General features: G+C 36.5%; 1 protein-coding gene across 2 annotated transcripts in view; it reads right to left on the bottom strand.

The window, feature by feature from the left end:
• CNTNAP4 (contactin associated protein family member 4) overlaps positions 1-27,896 on the bottom strand; it is a 288,841-nt gene that overhangs the window by 68,700 nt on the left and 192,245 nt on the right. For both annotated transcript variants that reach the window (XM_017530599.2, XM_017530600.2), the window contains 4 exons: positions 21,637-21,743; positions 17,824-17,943; positions 6,937-7,134; positions 1,760-1,916 (listed from right to left, as the gene is read on the bottom strand). In XM_017530599.2, the coding sequence (XP_017386088.1) occupies positions 1,760-1,916; positions 6,937-7,134; positions 17,824-17,943; positions 21,637-21,743 (582 nt within the window). The remainder of the gene's footprint in view (positions 1-1,759; positions 1,917-6,936; positions 7,135-17,823; positions 17,944-21,636; positions 21,744-27,896) is intronic.

Raw genomic sequence — 27,896 nt, 5'->3', positions numbered from 1 at the left:
AATTTACATTTTGTTCCATTTTTATAGTTCTCACCTATCTGCTTAAAATATCCTTTGTTTACACATTGTGATTATTTTTGCCTTTAAGTCTTCAAATATTTTTATAATAGTTGCTGTAAAGTTTTTGCCTGACAATTCAAATATCAGTACCCCAAGGTTTCTTTATGATAACTGCTCTTAATTTCTTGACTTTAGATCAAAATGTACTCTTTTTTGAATATTCAGTAATTGTTATAACGTGGTATATCATGGATACATTCTAAAGATTCTGGATTTTGTTACTCTTTAAAGATTTCATTTTTGTTTTCATAGGCAGTTAAATCACAACCTTATCACAATAAATTGCCATTGCTTGGTCTGGCAATTCATTAGTTAGAGCCTGTGTGAATTTTGCTTAGTTTCAAATTCTAACACTCAGATCTGGGATATAGTCTTTGCTGTAAACACATGGGCAGTTTCTGCCTACATCTGGTTGCTCTCTGTTTATTTCAAGTGGTTGTTTTGATAACATTTTTTCCTGGATTTACAACAATTATCTGAGAAGGGTTAGTTCTGGCAAGTTACTTCACCATTAGCAGAATTTAATATGAGAAATTTTACAATCTTATTTTTTAAAGTCATTTTTAATTAGCAATATGTTATGGAAGCATTGGAGAGTAATTGATGATTAGGTAAATTTTTACTGGTGTTAAGCATTACTACTAGCCTTCTATTTATATTTTACAATACATTATTACTGTAGAGCATTTTTTGTGAAGTTACTGAGAAGAAAAGGGTGCCTTCCAAAGGGAGTAGAAATTTTGAAAAATGAGAGTTTGAGTAACAGAGACACTATTCTTCATACCAAACATGTAACACTAAAAGGGCTATTCCAAGAGAATTACATATATATAACATAATCTTGAGGTTTCCTAACTAAATAAATATTATCTAAGTCAAATTACAACCTCAATTAACAGCAGATTTATCACTGTAATCAATGTGCATTCTGTAACAACATCACTCATATCAACATCCAGATTGACTATGAATATTTGTTAAAAATAAGTCTTCTGTACAGGTTCAGTTGTTTAGCAATGTTACATATACATATGTTATGCTGAAATGTAGATATAAACATTTAAAATATTTTCACTTTACAAATAACAAGTAAGACCAGTATACATGCCAACTCTGGTCTCAAATACTATCAATGTCTTTTTTAAAGTTTTCAGATAAACAACACATCTATAAGCTTCTTTTCTACTTAGAGGAATATTTTTAAGTTGATTTTAAAATTCCCAAAATGTTACTGATTTCGTTTTTCAAAATATAATCCACAGAACATGAGTTCTTTGTGGTATGATTTGTCTTTCTAAAAATATAAAAGAAATGCATTGTAACCATAGTAAATTTTAAAGGTTTTATAGGTAGATTATTGAAGAAATGTGCTTTGGCTGTAAATATACTTTCAAGATAACAGAATACCTACTCATATATATTTTTAAATGGAATAATAATTAATTCCCCATGTAACAGGTGTCTCTATTTGATTATCAAATTTAAATGTACATAACTTATGGTCCATTACAGAAAATAACTCAAAATGGCATTGACTTAATACTTAGGATTATATTGAGTATGCCAAGTTTCACCAAAACCTACCTTTACCTAATCCCTTCATTGCACTAACTTGTTCAGTATCTGGCTAGCTATACACTGAGTGATTAATTTTTTTAAATAAGCTCTTTCTTGCATAAAGAAATCATATGGAAATCACCATTCATTCCAGTCAGCATCACAATTGCAGTAATACTGAGAGTCAATGCAGTTTCCCTCTAATCCACAAGTACATTTTTGAAGATCAGGTGAAGAACCTCCCCAGTAGGTTTGTGTTTCATTGGTTCTTCCTATCCACCAACTCAGAGGGGTTCCATCTGAAAGACAAACATGACAAATGTGGCAGTTGCTTTAAGTCCCATCACCTTTTCTCCCAGTATAATTCTCTTTCTTCCAAAATCATCAGAAAGAATAAAAGGAGAGAGAACGAACGATTTGATTTAAGGATATGCAAAACAGTATAATTGATGGCATTTCCTTAAGACAACTTTTTTTTTTTTAATGAAAAAGTTATTATTTGGGCTTAAATGACATTTGTTCTTGAGTAGAAAAAAACCCAGCAGTTTCTCTTTAACTTAGGCATGATAGTAAAAAATGGATTGAGAGCAGCTCACATACACAATTTCTTTAAAAGTAATTTTGAAACAAATTAGCATCAAAATATAAATCATAGTAATTAACATACCAAAGCAAAATTGATTTGAAATCATGAAAAGCCCATTAAAGCATTATGGAATGTTATATAAAGTCCCTGATTTGTCTTAATAAATTTACTGTCTAAAATTATCCTAGTTGTTTAACAAACATTAGGCATGATTTGGCACTCCCTTGTCATGATTTAAGAATTATTTGGAAGAATATATTTTATCTTCCATTTAATGGCTTTGCTATTTATTTAAAGACTACAGCAATAACACTGAAAAATCTTCATGATGGAAGTGAATACTACACTCAAAAGAAGTTTCCCTCAGCCAAATGCATCTCTTTCTACGATAAATGTTCAGCTACCAGCTCCTTTTCAGAGTTAAGACTAAACATAATGCCAAGGAACTAGAGCAAGGAACAAACAGAATATCTAGGCAAGGATTTTCAGAAAAGGAAGTGAAGCATTTAGCCAATCTATCATGGAAAAAAACAAGTATGGAGGATAAACTGTAGTCATCTGAGAATCAGGGAATGAGAAGAATGTAAGCAACATCGAATCAGTCAGCTTCTCAAAAGTGCTTGATCAGTTTTCTGTCGACTTTCAAACCTTTAAGTTGTCACCATTAGCCCTACTGAGCATCTGGGATTTTTTTTACTAATTTCTCCCTTGCTTACAAATGCCAATGCTCATTTTAACTTACTATTAGATAACCCCTTTGCTAATGCTGACAACCTCTCTCCCAGGATTATTATGCAAGCCAGTCTGGCCACATCATTAAAAAAAAAAAAAAAAAAAAAAAGCAAAGAGTTATCAGAAGCTGTGTGATGCATAAATACATTAATATGAAGAATCTTCATCTTTTTTTAATTACATGATTAGCCCTTCACCAGAAGGTAAAATTACTTGAAACACTTAATAAATATATTTCAATATACTGCTGAAAACCTTATGTTTCCATAGAATAGAAAGAAAAATAAATTGTTATTCTTAAATACTGAACCATATTTCCACATTTAAGTTTCTTGTCTTCCCTACAAAATAAAAATCACTGAATGTTTTTTAAGGTTTCAGGCTTTGGTTCAATCCAAGAATTTTTTTAAAAATGTACTAAGGAATTTACATAAGTATAGAAATGAATTTTTAAAATCCTGAGAAATAAAAATTAAAGGTAAAAGATACCCATGAATATGGTAGAACATTCCACTTCCCATAATTAAAATCCTAAATGACTTGAGCATTCCCATTGATCATCCCTCCTATGTGCTGAGTCACAGATCCTCAGCAGCCGAAAACATATTTTCATACACATTTCACTTTATTCGTTCACATATGGCATTATTATCACTTGACACTAAATCACCAAGATCTGAAACTCTAAATATAGCTTGTCTGAAAACAACTTCCTGTTCTTCCCCATTATATTTCTTACTGTGACTTCAGAATCCAATTGTTCCCTCTCTTTTATGTCTCTCCACCTCAAATCTATCCTACATGAATCATGAGGTCAGCAACCTGAGAAAAAATATGTGTATTTAGCCAAGATTAGTATCCCCTGTTCCACACCTTTCTGGAGTTGACTTTCTAAAACTGGTTCTTGAGTCTGAAACACCACGCAAGCATTTTTTTAAAAAAGTGCACAGGCACAACTGGCTTTAAAGATGGGGATTCCTTCACATTCTGTGTCAACCCCTGTATTAGTCTATCTTCATGCAGCTAATAAAGACATACCCAACTGGGTAATTTATAAAGAAAAGAGGTTTGATGGACTCATAGTTCCACATGCCTGGGAAGCTTCACAATCATGGTGGAAGGCAAGAAAGAGCAAAGTCACATCTTACATGGTGGCAAGCAAGAGAGCTTGTGCAGGGGAACTCCCATTTATAAAACCATAAGATCTCATAAGACTTATTCACCACCATAAGAACAATATGGAAGAAACCACTCCATGATTCAATTATCTCCACCTGGCCCTGCTCTTGACATGTAAGGATTATTACAATCCAAGGTGGATTTTGGTGAAGACACAGCCAAACCATATCAACTCCCTTTACTCTGTGTGGTGTTTGCTCACCAGTCCCTCAGGGATTCTGCTTTCTTTTTCTGTTACAGCTTGACTTCTTTGTGAACTTTGATAACCATCCTTCTGTTTATACTTTCTTATGTTTTATTTTTCAGCTTTGCAGTAAAATTGACAAATACAAATTGTATACATTTAAGGTGTGCAAAGCAATGTTTTCATGTATACAGTAAAATGATTACCACAATCACACTAATTAACATATTCACCACTTCACATAGCCACTTTATATTTTTATGGTAAGAATACTAAGATCTACTCTCTTAGCAAATTTCAAGTGTAAAATAATACACTGCTGTTAACTATAGTCATAATTCTGCATACTACATCTCTGGAATGCATTCATCTTACAACTGCAAATTTGTACCCTTTGACCAACATCTCCACACCAACCCCCTCCCCCAGAAACCACTCTTTTACTCTGTGTCTACAAGTTCAACTCTTTTAGATTCCATATATAAGTGGGATCACGAAGTATTTCTCTTTCTGTATCTGGCTTATTTCACTCAGTATAACATCCTTCGCTATCTTGAGATGTTTTCACTCCCATGTTCATTGCAGCTTTATTCACAATAGCAAGAGATGAAAAAACTTAAGTGTCTATTGATGACTGGATAAAGAAAGTGTGATATATATACATGCACACACACACACAATGGGATATCATTCACCCTTAAATAGAAGGAAGTCCTACCATTTGTGACAAAAAGGATGAACGTGAAAGGCATTATACTAAGTGTAATAAGCCAAACACTGAAAGACAAATACTGCATGACTTCCTTTTCCACATAATGACTGAATTCCTTTTGTTCCAGAGCATTTGTTTACCCTTCCATAATTATCATTCTTATTCTTCTTAGAATACTCTTCCAGATTTGCTTATCGGCTTTTTTATTCTAAGATGAATATTCAGCAACAATGAATAACACATTACATACTAAACTGTGTATGTTCACTATGGCCACAACGCTCTGGAGAGCCAGAAATGAGGGAATCACTTGATGCACTTTGTATGAGCTATGCCACCTAATCATCACTGCACCCCTATGAGGCTGGTATCATTGGCCCCATTTCAGAGAAAAGTAAAGACTGAGATTCATTAACCATTCTTCCATTTCATGAATCAAAGTTTCATCTATCTAAGTTCTAGATGCACCTAACCAACGACAAACACACCCACATCTCCAGCTGTAAATCCTATGCTGTTCACACTACAACTCTCTGGTCCTCCATTGCAAACAGAATTGAGGTTTCAGGAGGAGAAAAGTTTTGGGTGGGTACCAGCAAGATGGGATTAGAGGGGTAGAGGCCAAATGAGAACATTCTGAAAAAGGAAAAGGAAAAGAAGCAAAAGGAGAGGAAGGGCAAGGGAGAATCCAGTCATAGGGGAGAAAATGATCTGATTTTTAATGGGTGGAGAGTAAAGAGAGGCTTAATCAGAAAGGCAGGGTTCAAATGTCAGAACAACAGTTCAGCATTTTTGCATGATCTCTATGACATACCCTATTCCTATATGAAACAAATTTCTCCTTAAATTCTTGTCATTCTATCTAGAACTCCAACCCGTCTTAGGACAAGCAGGAGCGAACATGAAAGAAGTGGCTTTATTGTACGGATGTCTTAAAATCTTCTCTAACATGTAAAGAAAAACATCCTTCAATGCCACTGTTAGGAAATATGTGTTGGAGGGTGGCATCAAGGTTGCATAAGCAGGGTGGACACAGAATCTGCAATTCCAGGATCCAGCAGAAGAGGCTGTGCAGGACAGACAAAAAACAGAAAGGCAGCAGAGATTCTTAAACAGAACTGTGTTTCTTAAAAATGGGAGCAGCATTCATAAAGGTTAAGTTACTTCACAGAGAGTAATATTTTGGATTTTGCACTGGATGGTTAGAAGATAGGAAGAGATGGCAGGCCGAGAGACAAGGTGGAAAGCTCTTGCAGTAACTTCAAGAATTAGCTCATTAAGCCTACTCTAAGGCAGACGTGGTAGGAACAGAAGCTCTGACATAGTGAGATGCTCTAAAGAAAGAAAACATAAAACCAAAACCAGAACTCAGGAGCAGACTGGTTATTCATAGTAGAATCAAATAAAGAGTTAAGGTGTTTTTCTGATTCCTCCTTGAACTAGTGAATCAACTGTGTTTCTGGCAGTCTTTTCTAATTTTCAATTATACCCAGAGGCTGTCAACAATCCATGAAAAAGAGGCACATAGAATACTCACTTCCAAAAAACTAAGCCGTATTTTTATTAGCTGTTTTCCATGATAAAACAAGCCTTATGTCACTTGCCCTTTATCAGGGATAAACACTGTGCATTCACTGAGTATCAGAAGGAGGCATTTGCTGTATAGTTATCCAATTAAGACCAGGAAGAGAGTTTAAAAGCAATCAAGGCTTTGAATAAAGCTTAGTGTAAATTGACCTTGTTCTTTTCTTCAGGCAAAAGCATCTTTGTGACTTCCAGACTATGACATGTTTACTAAGTATGCAAGATCCTATACCCTCGGTAGCTATATGCCACCACTTTGCAGAATTAAAATCCTCAGGAGCTAGTTGAGTGTGTGCATGATGTGATGTGTGTGCAGGAAGATAGACACCATGGTTTACTTACCTTGCTTATTGACAAGCCGCGACTTCTTGCAGTAGTAAGTAAGCTCCTGTTCACAGTGTTCCGCACGGTTAATAGTGGCCTGGAGTTGCTCCATGCTGGCCACATACTCGAAAAACCCAGCATATGGGTTCTCTGGATTAGTGTTTCTGACTCTTGTTAAGTCGGAGCCGTTGTGCTGTATGATGGTCCATGCAGTTTCTTGTATGCAGAAATGGGGGGAGAAAGAGAGGAGACCATCACTAGTCTGCAAAAGTTAAAATAAATAAAGAAAATCAAAATCACCTTTTATCTGAGTCAAATTTTTCTAGTCATCAAACCTCTCTGAGAGGTAGAATCAACACAAATGGATTCTCAGAATTTTTAAATTATGGAAAGTGATTATTTTTCCTGAAATATATATTATTGCCATGCATTTACAGTGATTTTATTGAGCTTTCTCATGTAATTTAGCCACACAATATTAATGATGAAAAATATTTAGAAATCTGATTACTTTTTGTGATGTATTTTATTTCACTGAATCTGATATTCCATCTTTTAAAAGATGCATCATTATTTTATTTCACTGCAAGAAAGGAAAAAATGCTGCCTGTTATAACTACAAAATACTATTCATCATTGACATACCCAAAATCCAGTGATGTCACAATATGAAAAAACTGTGCATATTAGAATTCATGAAATACTTTCTATTATATAAAATAAGCAGTGACTTTTCTACTCTTAACAACTATTCGTGGTATCAGCAAAAATAAAGTCAAAACTTTATAGCTCTCCACATACCTGTCTTTAGTCAACATTTAATTATCATCAGTGTGCATCTTTTTAAAATTGAATTTGAAATAGTCATTTTGATATCATGTGATCTGCACAGTTAGGCAGTACAATAGGAAGTTATTTTTTTGAACTGAACACATCTGACACAGCATCTCAACTAACACAGAAGTAAAATATCTTGGAGTATCTACCCAAGTTATCAGTATTGGTACCTGAATGTCCATAAACATTTCCATCATACTGATTACCAAAATTTCTTAGATGAAATAAAAATCCCACAATGTTAGTAACAGATGATAGGCATATGATATCTGTCTTCAACTTTATCATAAATAGACTTTATACTCTATTTTCTGTGATATGCAGGCAAAGAACAGATGAATCAAAAAGCCTCTGATTTAGTAGGCAAAAAAACAGGTCGAAAGTTGTCAAAACTCCACTATATATGTGCTGTTAAGTCCCACAACTCTTCTATATTACAGAGGAATATCCCAGATTGGAGAAAAATAGTAACAGTAGGAAAAACTTTCCCCCCGTCTTTTTAACTAAGACATTCACATGGATCAACAATCAAAATAAGGAGGTATACTGTGAGAATTTCATTCCCAACCCTTTCCCAGTCATCGGAGTTTGGACTAGAGAGGCAAGCTAAATGAGGCAGCACTAACTTCACAGCCTTACTGCCTTCCATGTGTGGATTATTATTTTTCTGTGAAAATGTAACATGGTAAAAGCCCCATAAAACTGCATACCTCAACCATACCTCGGCTTTCTAACTGTTCTCGGTAACCCAAATGTGACAGACGAGCAGTCCAAACCCATACCATCTTGGCCCCTGTGACTTGTAATAAGTAATTAAGGACTGTAATTTCCACCCTACCCAGACAATGTGTAAACAAATGCTAATCTTGACTTTTGTGAAACACTTAAGTAACAATCAGAGTGTCAAAAGTCCCCTGGCCCTCGGAGTGTCCGGAGCCCCTCACCCTCAACTCCGCCCAGGAGGTGATTTACAGAATCCACTAGCCCTCAGAACGTCTGAAGCCCCTCACCCCACCCCTGCCGCTCACCCTCACCCCCGAGGTGGTTTTACGGGTATAAAAAGTCTTGACACCCTCCTTTTGGGGCCACAGGTTGGAAAGACTCGAGTCCTCCGTGGCCACCGGCAATAAAGACCCTGCAATTTGGCATACTTTTGTCTTGGTGTTGACTTTCTATGTTCGGGCCACTAAAACAAAACAACAGCTGTTATTTTTGTATTTCCCCTTTGCATTTCAGTTCACCCTTTATCAGTAGAACACTCTCAAAGAGAACTTAATCCACAACCCGATGAAATTACGGGTGGCCAGCAGTACAATGTCGAAGTCATCAAGAGATCTGAGGTGCAGATCTGGCACGGATCTTGTGCCCTTAGGAAAGTCAGGTAAAAAAAATCTGAGCCTCCTTTCCAAATTTGGAAATTAAATTGGCAGAACAAGGTCTGAAATTCTATAATTTGAGCCAACTCAACCTTGGCTATTAAAAGTTTAAGGTTACTATGAACTAGACAAATCTGACAGCCTAGCCTCTGTTGGACTTTGTTTCTATTGTTCAAAAAAACTATTCACCTTTTCTTGTGGTAAATCAATGGTATGCAAGAAGAAGCTAAACTCTGGCTGAGTAGCTACCAAGAGAGGTGGACAATACACCTGCTTGAAGCCTTTGTCTCTCTCCCTTGTGGATCACACTGAGAGAGACTTCCCTGCAGTTTTGCATCCACTGGGTCACAATTAACACCTGATTCTAAAGGTTTTTAAAGCTGTTGCAAGAGATTCAAGGCCATAGTGCATGGCAGCCGTCAAAGAGTAGCTCATACAAACGTTTCCTTTTAAAATTCTAAAATATTTCAATATTATGATAGTTCCTGTAAGTGATTTTATTCTCTAATAAAAAGCACTACAAGGTATGATGTTAAACAGATGCCACACTTTTCAGGCCATCTAGATTTCCAGGGCAGAACAGACAATCAAATTGTCACAATAGATTTTGAGCAACAGAGCTAGATGCCTTAAAAGGTAGGTTCCAAAGCTTGTCTGGAGATCAGAAGCCTCAAGTTAGAGTTTCTTTACCGTTCTTTCAGACATGATTGGTTGATCTTAAGTTTCTACAAATACCTATTTAGAAATGAGTGGTAGAAGACATAGACTTCATCACAATTTGTAATTCAATACTTTGTCATTGATTTTATTGGTCTTTCCCACCAGTCTGCAAGCTCTGTGAGAACAACAGTAGTTTCGGATATGCTAACAATCCTATCTGCAGCACATAGCACAAGGCTTGACACAAAATGCAGAAGACATTTGTTAAAGAAATGAGGGAATAAACGAATGAATAAAAAACAATGCATTGTCTAGATTAGGGCACAACCTCCTAGGTTATGTGATTCAGAGTCTGTGGTGGCTCTGATATTTTTGTTGCCTCTGAGGTATTATATAATTCTATAAATTAGCCAGGCATGGTGGCTTATGCCTGTAATTCCAGCATTTTTGGAGGCCAAGGTGGGCGGATCATGAGGTCAGGAGTTCGAAACCAGCCTGGCCAATATGACGAAAGCCCATCTCTGCTATAAAACACACACACACACACACACACACACACACACACACACACACACACATTAACTGGGCATGATGGTGCATGCCTGCAGTCCCAGCTACTTGGGAGGCTAGGGCAGAAGAATCCCTTGAACCCAGGAGGCAGAGGTCGCAGTGATCTGAAATCACACCACTGTACTCCAGCCTGGGCAAGAGAGAGGGACTCCGTCTCAAAAAAAACAAAAACAAAATAATTCTATAAATTGTAGATAGCTAATAAAATTGCAAACTAATGTTAAGTCTGAAACTGTGAAGGGCCCTGAGATGTTACCCTACCTGCGAGTTAAGGAGTTATCTTGCCCACACACAGATTTTATCTATCTGTTTATCAATCTACCTACCTACCTATCTAATCTGTACTAACGGATACAGAGGACCTCTGAATCAGGGACCATTTGCTCATAGAGAATCTCCTAAGTATCAATCCCTCATACCTCAGTTTCCCATGTTCAGATGCAGTGAGTGAGTACTAGACACAGCAGTGCATGTTTGAGTTGCACCATAAGAGAGGAATCACAAAATTATGAAGCTTGGACTTACAGAGAGTGTCTGGCACATTCTCTCTTCTTCCCCTCTATAAAGTGACAGAGAGACTTTGACTCTAGAATGTCACAAATTTTCTTTAGAGGAGAGAAGATACAAAGGTTTTTATTACTCTTAGAAAATAAGCAAATGTATCTGGAGGAGAAAAGCCTTTAAATCTCTTCAAAGCAATTCACTATCTCTAACCTACAAGACACATTTAATCATCCTTTAATGTAGGTTGCCAGATATTTGTTTTTTGTCTTTGCCTAGAAATAAAGGCACTGTCTCCTTACAACAAATAATTATTGTCTGTAGACAAGCAAATTCTACAGGGTTGAGGTTCTAGTGCCTTCCCTCCTCCACCATGGATGAATCTAGTGTTGCTTCCATATGCACACTTGTTTCAGCGTTCCTAATGTGTAGATGTGTCTCTTCTTTGGATTCTCCTTGGAACTGATTGTAATATCTTAATCAGTTTCTTTATTAATAATGCATTTTACAAATCTTTAAAATTTTTTAGCTTTTATTTTCATATCTGCCTAAGCGTCATGATTTTACTTTATTACAAATTATCTTTTACTAAATGCAAAAAGAGTTGCAGGGTAAGGAGACAGGGAAATGAGTAAGGGATGGCTGAAATAGGCAGAAAAATCTATGAAGTTTAAAAACATGGAATGGTAGTTTGCGTCTACTCACATCTCCCCCTGAAGAGATTTCAGTATTTGTAAATAAAGCAACTGAGTAATTAAGAATTTGATTTACCTTAGGCTGCCTGCTATTTTTTAGTGTGATAACAGTGCAAAGAGAAAACATGCTGTTTAAGCAATACAGTTGCAAAGCTTGTGTTGCTTCTTGCTTAATAGCTGAAGGTGATAGATGGGATAAAGATCGTAAGAGCAGGTAGGCAGTGCTGTGTTAAGGAAAGCAGAGACGGCCATCTGGAGCAAAACTTGATGTAAATAAGACTGAATTTGATGGATGATGGACAGTTAGTTATTAACCATCATAGCTGTTAAGAAGGCCTTTATTATTGAAATTTCTAAAGTAAAAATAATTATGCTATTAGAAGTCTTATGCTCACCAGCTTTCTCCTGAAATGGTCTCAGGAGTTTCTATCTTGGAATCACATGGGGTATTTGTTAGTAATGCAGAGACCCAGGCCTTGTGTTCTAAACTTACTGAGTCAGGGGAACTCAACCCAGGAGTCTCTGCAATGGGGCCACGAGAAGGGATGAGTTTAACCCATAGAGTTTTCACTTTTAGAAAACCTTGAAAGTCCCTGTTCTGGCACTCATCAATTTCTCCCCTCTCAAACTATCATCCTTACAGTGCAATGTTTGATATGGAGTAACTTCTTAACATAAAACAATTTCATTACAGAAAAAGCAATGAATTGAGTGTAGAAGAAAACCGTCCTATATATTTCAATAGAGACAGCCACTGGGATTCACCTTATTCTAACTAATTATTTTTAAATTACGTTTGGAAAACTCTTTAAAAAGAATTTTCAGCTTTTAACATCGTTCAGGAAATTATCCATTCAAAATACAGATTTTTTGTTTGTATCTTTTAGCTTGTAATGCTTAGAGGTATTTTAATACATGTGGAATCATTTGACACTCTAGACTAATAATTGGATTTTTTAGTAAGACACATATTTGCAAGTTAGTGATTCAGCATTTTGTCTGGTTTTCACGTTATTATACCTGATCTGCATAATTAGAAGATACGGTATTGGCTGCAAGCAATGAAACACTGACAGACAGTAGCCCTTTCTAGAGGAAAAACTTTCAGGCTGTGAGAAAACAGACAAAGGTTTCAGTGCTTTATCTATTCCTATCAATATTTTCACCCCGCTACACTTAACCTCCCTGAGTCTTGGTTCCCTCATTTGCAAAACCAGATCAATATGGAGAGTTTCAAGCTATACCTGCTACACTTAACCTCCCCCAGTCTGGGCTTCCTCATATGCAAAACCAGATCAATAAGGAAAGTTTCAAGTAGTAACTTGTATTTCTCACTGGGTTGCCATACTCTGAGGTTGTCACTTTTCTTTGAATATGTTCAAATATTCCAGAGCTACTGGAGACATTTAGCTGTCTCTGGGTATCTGTGTTTCTGAACATCTTACTATTCACGTGGCTTTAAATTTCCTGAATATCCTCTTTTTCGTCAATACTTTTAAATAATCTTGTTGAAGCACCTTTAATCTCTGCATACTAACAGTAACTCCAGTCTTTTTTTTTTTTCCCCATTTCTTCTATCTTTGGGATCTATGACCCATTTGACCTCATTTCAAAATCTTAGCTCCAAAAACATGAAATCTGTTCTCTCTCTCTTCACACACACATATACACACACTTCAGGTCTTTTAGAATTGTTGAGACTTAACTACAATTTTTTCCTTAAATAATTTATCAAAGACATATCTTCTATAATAAGGTACATTAATTTACTATGTAATATAAAAATGTAAATGTTGATTTAATTGAAATAAAATAATTCAATACAATAAAATTGATAATTTCATTATCATTTAGATAATAATACATATGGTCTATAAATTACTAAATTATTACCCATAATAAACATAAGATATAGATATATAGTCGATATTCATTACACACAGATTCTCATTATTTGTGAATTTGCCTACTTGTTAAAATTTATTTGTAACCCTAACGCTTTCATAGTTGGTTGTGAACACATACAGGGCCGCAAAAATTTGGCCTGCCTGACATTCACATATCCTGTTACAGGTGAACAAGGAAACACTGTTTTCTTTTCTTTCCTTTTCTTTTTTCTTTTTTTTTTTTTTTTTTTTTTTTTTTTTTTTTTTTTTTTTTTGTGTTTGAGTTTCGCTCTTGTTACCCAGGCTGGAGTGCAATGGCACAATCTCAGCTCACCGCAACCTCCGCCTCCTGAGTTCAAGCAATTCTCCTGCCTCAGCCTCCCGAGTAGCTGGGACTACAGGTGCGCACCTCCATGCCCAGCTAATTTTTATATTTTTAATAGAGACGGGGTTTCACTATGTTGACCAGGATGGTCTCAATCTCTTGACCTCGTGATCCACCTGCCTCAGCCTCCCAAGGTGTGTTTTCTTATTTCAGCTCTCAGACTATAGACAAATGTCTCATTTGTGGTCTATTACATGCCAGATTTTTTGCATTTTTGTGCTATTGGTTGGTGCTTTTGCTGTTTAAAATGCCCCCCACTCCCAGAAATGTTGTTGAGTGTTCCTAAACACAGAAGGCTGTGTGCACTGAGGCTTATAAAGAAAACATGTGTTAGACAAGCTTTGTTCAGGCATGAGTTACAGGGCTCTTGGCCATGAGCTCAATGTTAATGAATAATCTTCATGAATCAACGATATGTATTAAATAAGATGTCTTTAACCTGAAACACACATAAAACAAGATTATGTATTGATTGTTAGATGAGACTGTTGTGACTAGAGACTTGCAGGAAACTCATCTTACTGTGTTGCCCCTGAGGAGTAATATGTTCAGTGTTTTCAAGTCCAGTGACCCTGGTTACTTTATGGAACATAACTATTGCAAATAATGAGAATGGACGAGGGGTGTGCGTGTGTGTGCCCATGTGCACACGTGCACACCTGTGTGTGTGCTTCTTAAACCTTCAGAGAATAGAGATATCCATCAACCTATCATTGTCTAATTTTAGAATCAGACTTTATATAACATGTGTATGTGTATAGCTCCGGATGCATTTATGGGAACACAGAATTTACAGGTTTGCAGTGGTAGACTGTTACATAAATCTCACTCAAAATCCAACCTATCCAAGTTGGTAAAAAAACAACAATAAAACATTTTGATACTAGAATTCATATCTTGTATTTGTAAAGTCTTCTTTTTTCTCTCTCTCTGTAAAGTCCTCTCACATGTGTTTAATTCTTACATACCAGAGTTGCCAGGGCATACTAAAGTTTGAGAACCATAAAGCCTAAAACAGTGATTCCCAAACGTAAGAATCATTTGGAAAGATCCATGATGATATTATTTCCATTGCCCCACCTCAGTGGTCACACTGAATCAGAACCACTTGCTGTGCTGTCTGGGCATTCATACTGTACAGGCAGGGGGAGCTTCATTGAGAAGACAAATATATAGGAACCACCATTTGTTTTAGGTTGTTTTGCTGTACAGGGCAATGTCCTCAATGGTTGGGAGACAAATGGAAGCCACCAGTTTGTGTTAAATGAGAAATCTTTTGAAGACACATTCTGTAGCAATTTCTGCCAAAATATGTGTTGGCACAGAATTTGCCACCACCTGCGGTTTTTAGAACTACACATTCATTAGTATAAAGAAGCTGCTGCTCCCATATTCAAATGCCTACTCAGAATCTTGTTTGAATGTAGAAAAACAGACATCTCAAACTCAAAAAATGTCTAAAACAGAGCTTACGATCTTTCACCTTAAACCTTTTCTGATCACACCTTACATAATGGCAGTTCAAAGAGACACTCTTGCCCAGGGCAAAAATTGTGTCATTATTTTTGGCTTTTTGTTTTCTCACACCTCACAAGTATGCAAAGAGAAAAATCTAACACCTTTTCCCACATCTACAGTGCTTTTATCTGGTGCAATCAGTCCTGGATTTTTGCATTACTTGAAACGGTCTCCCAACTCTTAAAAGTACAATATGCATAGTCTCCTCACTCCCTTCCTTCCCCTGCTCCCGAAGAAGCATTCCCTAACCCAGGAACAGCTGCAATCCAATTAAAGGAAGTCAGATTGTATCCCATCTTAAACTCCTCAATGTCTTATCTCATTTCAGAGTAAAAAAACAAAAATCTTACATGACAGCTATGCAGCCATATTCTTCCCCTCCCACCCCACTTGACTCTCCTGTCTTACTACTCCCCACTTACTCACCATACTCCCCACTTACTCACCATACTCCCCACTTACTCACCATACTCCCCACTTACTCACCATACTCCCGCTACCCTAGCTTTCGTGCTGTTTTCTGAACACATATCCACTGAACGGTATGTTCGCCAGTTTTAAGTACCAAATCTTCCTTTGTAACACCTCCTGCCTCAATGTAGAATAATACTACCCTTTTCCTTTGGTTTTGCTCCATAAAATGTTGACTTCCTAACACAGCACCGTTCAATGTAACTTTCAGCAAACGATAAGGTTCCACATCTATGATGATATACTCCATACTAGCCACGGGAGGCTATTAAGCAGTGAAAATACAGCCAGGGAGACTGAGAAAGTAAACTTAAAAAAAGAAAATTACAGACAGGGTCTCACTATGTTGTCCAGACTGGTCTCAAACTCCTGGGCTCAAATCATGCCCCCACGTTGGCTTCCCAAAGTTCTGGAATTACAGGTGTGAGCCACTGCACCTGGCTGTAATTTAATCCTATTTTAGTTATTAAATTTAAGTCAAAAATTTTAAAATGCGGTCATTTTGTTTTGTAATTAATTTTAATTAAATTAGAATTTAAATAGGTACGTGTGCTTGTGGCTACCATGCTGGACAGCACAGTTCATCTAGAATTTATTTGTGTGCGTGTGCTTAATGAGTAAGAGATTAGTACTCCTTTTATTGACATTTAAGTACAATTTCAATCAGCACTACAAGTTGAAAAGACCATCTTTTCTTCATTATGTATCAATGCCACTTTGGCAATAAATCAGTTATCCATATATGAGTGAGTGTGTTTATACATTCTCTATTTTGTTTTTATTGGTCTATTTGTTTATGTTTCAGGCAGCTACATACAGCTTTACATAGCATATCAGCATAATGTCTATATCTAGCAGAGTCAAACCCTTTAAATTTGTTCTTCAAGACTGATTGACTTGGTTCTTCTTGTCTCTTTGCATTTACTCATGAATTTTAGAATATGCGTGTTGATTTTCACCAAAATAATCACACCAATCTGCAAGCAAATACCCTGCTTGAATTTTAATTTAGGTTTGTACTGAATCAATATCTAGTTTGGAAGAACTGATATTATACAATATTGAGTCTTCTAATCAGTAAACATTTTATATTCCTCCATTTATTTAGGATATTAGGTCATCTAAAGGGTGTTTTATACTTATCTATGTAGAAACTTTGTACATCTCTCATTAGATTTACTACCACATGTTTGAGAATTTTTTATGCTATTGAAAATATGATATCCTAAAAGCGTATTTTCTAATTTTTACTGCTGATGCACAAAAATAAAATTAATTTTATATTTCACAATGACAATCCTAATAAGTAATAGTTTACCTGTAAACTGTTGAGTATTTTAATATGTAATCTGATTAACTACAAATAATGAGACTCTTAGTCTTTTTTCCCCCAATACTTATGTTTTTCATTTCTTTCTCTTACTTTATTGCACTGTCTAGGACCTCCAATACAATGGTGAAGAGAATGGTATTAATGCTGGTGACAGGAAAAGCTTTCCAATTCCGTAAGGTATTCTGGTGGGCACTTTTTATCAAAATGAGAAAACTTCCTTCTATTGGTCATTTGTGGAGTGTTTTAAATTACGGATTAATGTTGAATTTCATCAAACACATTTTCCATAATTATTAATTTTTATGTAAACATATGTAAGTAAAGAATTCAAGAAGATGTAAACTTTATGTTTACATACATCTAAAAAGTAAATATTGTTCAAAGCATTTACATGTATTAATCTTCTCCCAGAAATGGTCTATCCTTCTGTTTGGGGACATAATTGGAAACATTTCTTATTAGATGTTTTAGACAGATACTACATGCACTAAAAGAGACATTTAAAATCATTACCATTTAATTATTTTTTAAAGACTTATTTTCAGTTCTAAGGAACAACACACATTTTAATCAAGTTGCAAATTAGGTCAACATTCTGCTTATTTCATTTTAATTTTGTATATTTAAAACATGCATGCAAATTTAACTATAAGATAAAAGCTGATTAACTCACCGGTCATATTGCAATATAGAAGAAATGGTTCCAGAGGACCACTTCCATCTGAATCTATATAGTAAAACCCTGAAGCATTTCCTCTGTGCTTATAGGCTTCACATGACTGCTCATAGATAGCTTTAAAAAAAAGAACCAACATTAATGGAATAGCATGAAATGAATCTCTTAACTTTTAATTTGGACATGAAATACTGCAAGTCTTGAAATTTAATATGTACATCACTGACTAGGAGAAAAGGCAAAACTTACTTTAAAACAAAACTCATTCTTTGAAAAAATTAATATGGATGAAAGGGATTTGATGGAAAAAATGAGGATGATTTTATGACTTTTTTTAATTGCTAAAGGAAAATAAAATCACTTGGTCAAAATCAAAATTTAGCTTCTTTGACATTACGAAGAATAAGGAAAGAAAAGGTAGGTATTAAATGTTAGAGTCTTATACGTACAATGTCATAAATAACTTATCTTGTGGCACACATTTTGGAATTTCTAATTCTAGTAGCACCTTTTAATAACCTAATGTCTAAAGCACAACAGTGTAACCTCATTAAATAACCTGCTGTTAGCCAATAATTATACAATAGAAACATTTTAAATCATGTTGTAGCTATACTCCATTCTCACAGAAAATTAACTGTAGATAAAATATTTTTTCATAAAACAAATCATTCACAAAGCTCCTCATCAATAATTTTTAGAGTAATTTACTAAAGAAAGTCTCCCTAATGCTCTATAACGAGAATCAAGATAATTAAAATTCAAAGCAGAAGAAATACTTGTATGAACTATGCCCTCAAGTGGTTTCAATGTATTTAGATCCATAATCGGATGTTTGGATGTTTTTAGTTATATAATACTATATTTGCCATGTACAAGGTTTCATATTAACACTTGTGTATAATGCACACCTCTCACTGAGCACTTGGCCAAATACAATGAGAACTTCCATTAAGCGTTTTATTCAGTGAAATGAGAAATAAACAATCCCCTGAATATTCATCCCGGAATCTATTTGAGTTTTGAAAATTATGTTAATGAGTGGTTAGACAACACAAAACAATATGGCTAATTTGTTCAATGTTACCAAGATTTCAAGTAGTCATATAAATTTACTTCCACACTTCTCTACAGTGTGATGGTTTTATTTTATTCCTATATCACACTGATAGAGAAATAAGCACGGATCGTTTTCCAGTCACATTTGCATTTTGTGCACTGAAGTGGGCATGTAAAAATGACCCGTTTATACATTTCTATGTACACATGCATATGTTCATAAAGTCCTTGAAAGAGTTTGGCAGAATATCACAACTTTGTAGTTGTGGAAAAGGATTGGATGAGAATACTTGGAAGGGCTTCTGCTTTATGTGTATGGCTTGATTTTTATATCATGACTGTTTAATGATTATTTCCTAAAAAGGCTTTGTAACAAACCCCATTTCCTGCCCTCCACTATAACCAAGACTGTTGATCTGGCTCCATTTCTCAGAGTAGCTACGGAAAAAAACTCTTCAGCTCTATTAGAGCTGTCTTCTCAAGAACCTAAAAAATTGAACTCAATTATTGGATCAAATTGTGGGTCACAGATGAAAGTAACTTTATTTATTATCTAATTTTTGTCTTCAGAGTTGTTAGGTTTATATTTAGATTCAGTCATTATAACAATTAAAATGAATAGTGAAAACACTGAAAAGCTTTCTGTTTTGAGTTAGTTACTACATGGGGATAATGGAGGATATAAAAAAAAAAAAATACTGTCCCTCCACTTGCTGGGTGTCCTGGGTCAGATAACTTAGCATGTGGGTACAGGTGAGGTGGTAGCTTCTTGGTACAGATGAGGTGTGGCTTTCTCACCAGCAAATATTCTTCATAAAAATCCTATCAGGTACCTCAATATACACAACTCAGGCCCAGGAATGACTCCAGCAATAGTGGTATAAATGAGAGATTCTCTTGATGTCCTTCCCAGCACCAAATCAGGGCTTCCGAGGGTCCTCTGTGCAGGCCCCCAGAGCTGAGAGCCCAGGATTCCAATCTCAACTCTGGCAGGAGCACAAAGCAGAGTACAATGTAACAGGCCAAAGGTGATGAGACTGATGGCTTTGTACCTAATACCCATGCCTTAAGTCAAGGCTATAGGAGATAACACTAGGAGTTCAGTTGCTCAGAAATGTCAGTAACAGTAGGGAAAAATGGGGGACGAGCATTTTGGTCTTCCCATAATATGCACTGGAACAACTGGACAATGAACTAACATGAGCCTTTCAACACATGCAAGAATTTCACCAGAAAAAAAAATGCATGATTTATAATGCAGAAAAGAAAAGGACACTGGTTGTTATCCCAGGCTCTAGAAGATGATGCCACATGTTCACAACCTCACTCTGCCTCAACTATTTTAAGTCGCTTGAACAAGTGGATTAATATCTATTACTTTATAAGTAAGTTGCATATAATTGTATTCACCTACTAGGATGATCATCAGAATTAAAAGAGTTAGGACATATAAAATACTAGGTAAGTACCTGACATTTAGAAAGTATTGAATAAAATTAACTACTGATCTACCACCATAATTTAATCATTATCTACCATCCTTTTCCTTATCATCCTCATTAACTAGGTGGGGCAAGAAAATGTAAGGATTATCGAGTGCAATAGACTGAAGGTTTATGTCCCCTCAAAATTCATATGTCCCCTCTCCTGAAAATTCCTAATGTGGTATTTGGAGGTGGGCCCTTAGTGAAGTGATTAGGCCATTAAAGTGAAGCCCTCATGAACGGTATTAGTGCCCTTGTTAAAGAGATCCCAGGCCGGGCACGGTGGCTCACATGCGTAATCCCAGCATTTTGGGAGGCCGATGCGGGTGGATCACCTGAGGTCGGGAGTTTGAGACCAGCCTGACCAACATGAAGAAACCCCATCTCTACTAAAAATACAAAATTAGCTGGGCATGATGGCGCACGAGTGTAATCCCAGCTACTCCGGAGGGTGAGGCAGGAGAATTGCTTGAAGCCAGGAGGCAGAGGTTTCGGTGAGCTGAGATCACACCATTGCACTCTGGCCTGGGCAACAAGAATGAAACCCCATCTCAAAAAAAAAGAAAAAAAAGGAAAAAAAAGAGATCCCAGAGACATCCCTCACCACTTCCACCATGTGAGGACACAGTGAGAAGATGGAAGTCTATGAATCAAGAAGCACACCCTCAACTAATCTGCTGGCATCTTGATCTTGATCTTCTCAGCCTCCAGAACCATGAGAAATATATTTCCGCAGTTTATAAGTCACCTCGGCTATGGCATTGTTACAACTACCCAAATAGACTATGACATCTAGTCTCCATTGGATATCTAAATCTTCATACCACAAAATCACCCTGCCCCAAGTCCAGCCAGGGCTGTTTCTGAGAATCTCTTTGCCTAAATGAATGAATAGTAAGAATTTGGTTACTGATCATGTTTCCACTTGTACTGTGCCTTCTAGAAAGTTTAGTGTCAAAATGCTGGCCCAATTCAAGTAACAGAACAAGATAACTAAATTCACGTTCTGCGTATAATTTATTTTCAATCCTTAGCTACCTTTCATCTTCTATATGTATTTTCCCTTTGTCAGGTATTCTACTCTTTTCTTACTATTCCATATATATGTTTCTACATGGAATCTTGACTACTTTATGAAACGAGATGTTGATTAACAACTGGATGCTAAGTTTGCACGGCACGGACATATATGCACACAGTAATGAGAAGGGAAATGGGACAAAGAAACCGTCACAGCGGCAAGAGAAAGCAGATGTGTTCCACTTACAGTTATGGCAAGTAGCTCCTCTGTAACCAGTGTTGGTACAGTTACAATGAAAGGTGCTCCAAGACTGGGAACACTCCCCACCATGTTCACAGTAGTTGGGCAAACACCTAAAAGAAGGTGCAGATACAATCACCAGTTTCCATTTTCAGACATTTTAAGTATTGATCATTTACACATGGTCATGAGAAAGACACGAGTCAACTCTAACACAATGACAAACGATGCTTCAGTCTGTTGTTAATCGCTTTAATCACAGAACTAAAGCTTAGATCAATAAATTCATCAGATTTCAGCCAATTTTCAGGTAGTTGCGATTGCTTGGTTTTCAACATGTCTCACTGTATCAGAGCCCTTCATTTGCCCTAAGAGACATAACACAATTCAATATGTTGCCAGGAATATCAACAGCATCCATGAAATAACATTTTTATCACATTGAATTGCTACATTTTTCGAACATTGAAAGGAGAAGGAATAAAAATAAAAGCAGAAAAGAAAAAAGGAACATAGAGAAATATCTGTCTTCACTTGAGGTATACTTCTAGGAGTGTAGGAGAAGATACAACATAGACTCAGATTTCAAGCAGTGTGTCGGGGTGCCGCTCTAAGGTGCAAATCAGAACTCATAGAGACTCCCAGGATAATTTAAGTTTTCAAGAGAAATATCTGTCATACTCAACATCTATCGAATACTATGTGACTTACTAACTAGCTTGAGGTAGTTTAGTTTCAACATTAGATCATCACATATTCCCTTTAATCACATCCTATCTGTGAGGAGCAGGGTTTTAGTAACTGATTTTTTTAAAAAGCAAGTGCCACGTGAAATGAACATTGAACAAAAAAATGAGGCTACTGGTGCCTGATCTTTCTTTTCTTTGTTTTTGTTTTTGTTTTTGAGACACAGTCTCATTCTGTTGACCAGGCTGGAGAGCAGTGGCACAATCTTGGCTCACTGCAACCTCTGCCTCCTGGGTTCAAGCAGGGGTTCTGCCTCCTGGATTCTCCTGCCTCAGCGTCTGGAGTAGCTGGGATTACAGGCTTTCACCACCATGCCCAGCTCTGGAGTCTGATTTGATTTCAAGTTTTTGAAAAACTGAGCATTGTTCAATAGGTACACATGCCTAAACACTAAGTCACTGTGTTTAACTCAAAATAAAATTATTTTTTTCCAATAATTTGTATTACTTTTTTCAAAGGGTATTACTTTTTTCAAAGGGTTCTTAAGTTGTTACTTTTTTTCAAAAGGGTTCCTGAGTTGTCAGGGCATATTTGTTAAGTTTTTGGACCTAAACCACTTTTTAAGGTTAGGGATATATTTCTAGTTGAGTCAGGAAGGTCTTTTGGCTTAGGGGCACAGTGAAAATTATTGAGACACATAGGGAGCCATAGATTAAAAAAAAGAAGCTTAGAAACTTTTGTTATTGACTCAAATAGCCCTGATCAGATTTTTGATGCCTTTACGATTTAGAATGAAAGATACATTGCGATCAAGATTTAAATGCCCTCATTCATTAGAGGTTAACAAATAAATAAATTACAAAACCTGCCAAGAATATATTTGTGATAGTTTCTGCCACTTCCTTTATTAAAACTAAGGATGAGAACTTCCTGTTTTGCTTATATAATTCTTCCAATTTTAACTGAAAAATATTATGGATTTTTTCCCCCTCATTATAAGGACTAAAATGGCACTAACATTTCCCTCAGCTTAACCAAAGTTCAAATAGGTTTCTTGCTGACTGCAGGCCCTGGAGTCCCTTATCTTAAAGTATTTACTTAAGAAAACTTAAAGTGATCAATTCTTTCTTTGTCCCTTTGAGATGTAAATCTTCTCCCAGTCTCTTGCCAGTTTTACAACCCAGCAATGTCCTTCAAGGACCTGGGAACCACCCCTTTGAAATGTAATCATTAAGAAAGATAGAGCCCCTGTCTCCCAGCCTCTGGGGAGGTAGGATCCTAACTCCATTAAGCACCAATAAGAAAACACAGATGGCTTCATCTCACTGACACTGTTAGCCAGCTGTAAGGAAATAAATACTTATTAAGCTATTCATAGCTAAGCCACTTTTTAAATCAAAGCGTTAGATCTATCTTTCCACTCAGAGGCATGGTAAAGTTGGCTGGTCGCAGTGGTTCACACCTGTAATCCCAGCACTTAGGGAGGCCGAGGTGGGCAGATTGTGAGGTCAGGAGTTTGAGCTCAGCCTGGCCAACATGGTGAAACCCTGACTCTACCAAAAATACAAAAAATTAGCTGGATATGGTGGCGCATGCCTGTAATCCCAGCTACTCAGACAGCTGAGGCAGGAGAAAGGCTTGAAGCCGGGAGGCAGAGGTTGCAGTGAGCTGAGACCATGCCACTGCACTCCAGCCTGGGCAAGAGAGTGAGACTCCATCTCAAAAAAAAAAAAGCTACTGAGACAGGTAGCACATCACGTACAAATAGGCAGTGTACCAAGGACAAACAGTTTGGGAACTTGTGGTATGGACTCAAATAAACCTGATCAAATTACTGATAACTTTTAGAATTCAGAATGAAACATACCAAGAGACCAAGGCTTTAAACGCCCTCATTCATCCCCAATTAAAAAATAAACTACAAAGCGTGCCAAGAATATATTCATAACAGGGTTTCTGCCATCTCCTTTATTAAAATGAAGGATGATTTGCTTATAGAATTTTTTCCAATTTTAACTAAAAACATTATGTATTTTTCCTAATTATAAGAAAATGAAATGTCCACTGTACAGAAATTAAACAATCCAGGAGAAAATAAAAAAGAAATGCCATTGGCAATTTCACTGTGAATGAATGACCACTACAAACATGTAGATATGTATATATATATATTCATAAATATAAAAATAAAGAAATACTACTTTACAATCTGCTTTTTAAGAAACCAAAAATTAATAACGGGCATTTTTTTATATTGATTAAGTTTATATATATTTAGCATTTATACAGATTCACAGGAATTCATTCAAAAATGTATCATGATTTATTTAGTTTTAAGCATTTCAAACCAATGACAATGTATAAAACCAAGGAGATTTTAAAATATTAAAACAGTAACAATTCTCAGTAATCAAACCTAAAAGGAGATTATTCAGAAAAGCCTTTTTTCTAAATCTACTAGGTATTTTATATCTTTTTTTTAACTCTTATTTTAAGTTCAGGGGTAACTTAGGTGCAGGTCTTTGATGGGGTAAATTTGTGTCATGAGGGTGTGTTGTACAGATGATTTCATCACCCAGGTACTGAGCCTAGCACCCATTAGTTATTTTCCCTGATCCTCTCCTTCCTCCCACCCTCCAACCTCCAACAGATCCCAGTGTGTGTGTTGTTCCCCTCTTTATGTCTATATATTCTCAACATTTAGCTCCACTTGTAAGTAAGAACATGCTGTATTCATTGCATTAGTATTCTCAATGTCAAAGACACAGAATCAATCTAAATGCTCATTAATGATAAACCAGATAAAGAAAATGTGGTACATATACACCATGGAATACTATGCAGCCATGAAAAAGAGTGAGATCACGTCCTTTGCAGGAACACAAACGGAGCTACAGACCACTATTTATAGCAAACTAATGCAGGAACAGAAAACCAAAGGCTATTCTTTAGCAAACCTCAAACTACATTTCAAAAGGAATTCAACCTAAGTGGCTTTGCCTAAAATCCAAAAGAAAGACTCTCAAATGATTGTGATACACATGCTATTTCTATTTGATCTGCTTCAAAAAAACCAACTGAGTCAATTTTTCTTGATTCTTGTTAGACTAGATTTTTCATATTTTTAATTCAAATGTGAAAGATTAAATTGTGGATTTTATTTAAAGTCATTATATTATAGTAACGTTTCTACTAGTAACCGATGACAACATGTTCTATAGTACTCATTCTAACCCAATGTTCTAAACAGTTGTATTTTACACTTCTCTCCTCCCTACTCACTCCAATTCAAGATAAGACAATTCATTAATCCATTTCCTCTAGCCACTAAAGCTTTTCCTTGGATACTGCCATCATTTCCATTGCCTGTGAACTTTAACAAACGCTTACATCAACATACCCAAACCTAAAGCAATAGTAAGGTTTTGATGTCTCCTGATTCCCTTTCCATTTCAATGTAAATTTCAAAAGCTTTCGTACAATGTAAAGATTGGCTGGAACTAATATTGAAGTAAACTCTGTACATTATCACACTTATGAAAACAAACTTAAGTGCCTATGAGTGCTAGGATAATGATGACCATCACAAATCATATTTTATATTCTTCCTCAAAATTTTGATATTGACAAGAACCAAGCTCCTCATATCCCTAACCCTCGCCTCCAAAAGGGCCATGCCTTCAGTACTACAGGAGGCAGAATAACAACATAATCTTCAAATCAGCTGGAATAAAGCCCACATGTAAGCATAAGGAAGAAAGGGCAGGCTTGAGGGCTCCATGGAGAAGAGGGGAGGGAAAGTAGGCAGGTAGAATCTCCACCAGAAAGAAGGAGGAAAACGATGGGCCTGGATGGAGGATGGTGCCATGGAGGCTGGTGGCCAGAGCCTGAGGGCCAGGTAGTAGGGGTGAATTGGAAGGACAGGCAATGGAGGTGCAGAGGCTAGAGCCAAGGGAGTCAGGAGCTGGTGCTGGGCTTGCTGAGGTCACGAGGTGGACATTGTCACTCGAGAGCCTCTTAGTCCCTGTCAGGGGTCTCTGCAGCCCAGGCGTCCTTTGATAACAAATGATATACTAAACAATTTCTTTTAATAAGTGTTTTAGGTCCAAGCAAATTCGTAAGAATTGTTGTCTTAGTAGCCATCACTCCTGCCCCAGCCCCGCTCACATTTTGGACCCAGGTGTGGCGACTTACACAGCAGCTGCCTTTTCAATCCTGTACTCCCCCGTCAGCCACCCCTCTCCAGAGTCCGTGGACTGAGGGCCACCCTGCTGCATGTCCAAGGAGGATGAGGGGAGGTCTTCTAGGTGTACGTGTGGTGGCAGAATGACTCTGTATAAGGAAGATGTGAATGTCAGAAGTGTGGGTAGGACTTATGAGTGGAGGAGTGTATAAGGATGGTCATGGGCCTGTGGATGAGTGTGCATGAATAAAAATATGTGAGGAGTTGAGTAAATGTGTGTAAGAATGGTGTGTGAATGTGTTAAGAAGCTCTGGGCTATGTGAATGAGCATATGAGTGTGTATACGGAAGAAAAACTGTGTGGAAAAACCACAATGGTGCATGTGTGTAGAGAGTGTGTGTGAATAGCCATGTAATATGAATACGAGCATGCATGTGTATTTGTTATTACACCTTTATGTGTAATTATCTGAGCCAACTTAAAGTCAATTATAGTTTTTAAAAACCTGTATTAATTTCCTGTCAGGTTGTTAATGTTTTTAATGTTACTGCTTATCTTTGATTATAGTTTATTAAACCATCAAACGATATATTTATTATTCATGGATTAAATATTAACCACCCCAAATGTTAACTTGCACCCAGAGGGGCTGCACGGCATGGCAGGCAAACATTTAGGGGACTTCCCTGGATCCAGCATGCTTGGATTAGAGGCTGGGCTATGCCTTTTCTTAAACATGTCATACTAGCCAACTTACTCTCTCTGTACATCTGATTCCATATTTATAGAAAACAAACACTATTAAGAACAGGTTCTAAGAGATTTTGCGAGTCTTGATTTAAACGCTCATTCACGTTAAGTGCTTAGCATGAGGCCTGGTGTACAGATTTCTATTTTTTAAAGGTCTATGTGATGTATGGGATGCCATCCAGCTTGGGATACCATGTCAGCAAGTATAGCATATAAGACCAAACTAAATATAAGTCTTCTTCGAGTATAAGACAATAGGTTTAGAGATAAACGTGGAAATTTAGAAGGTACGCAAATGTTACTTTGAATTTTGCTATTTTTTTTTTAAGATTGTTAGGGATACTGTTAGCCTAAAGCATCTTTTAAAAAGAAACATGTGTAGTCAAGATCTATCCATAATTTGCTGTTTCTGAAAAAAGCATTTTTATGGTATGGTACTAAAGTGATACGTTCTCCAATTGTGCTGATGGTCCTCTATTTTACAGAAAGTATCTACCTTCAGATTGTAGGCAACTGGGAGTCCTTATATAAAATGGTAGTTCCAGAACATGTTTACATAGGACAAAGGGTGGATATACTTATACACAATGAATGCTCTGCAATCTGAAATAGTCAACATGCACTATCACTCAGTGTGTATGACTGA

The sequence above is a fragment of the Cebus imitator genome, unplaced genomic scaffold (assembly GCF_001604975.1).
Source record: "Cebus imitator isolate Cc_AM_T3 unplaced genomic scaffold, Cebus_imitator-1.0 Scaffold66, whole genome shotgun sequence".
Lineage (NCBI taxonomy): Eukaryota > Metazoa > Chordata > Mammalia > Primates > Cebidae > Cebus > Cebus imitator.
The sequence above is the reverse complement of the archived record's forward strand: the minus strand, read 5'-3'. Positions and strand labels throughout refer to the sequence as shown.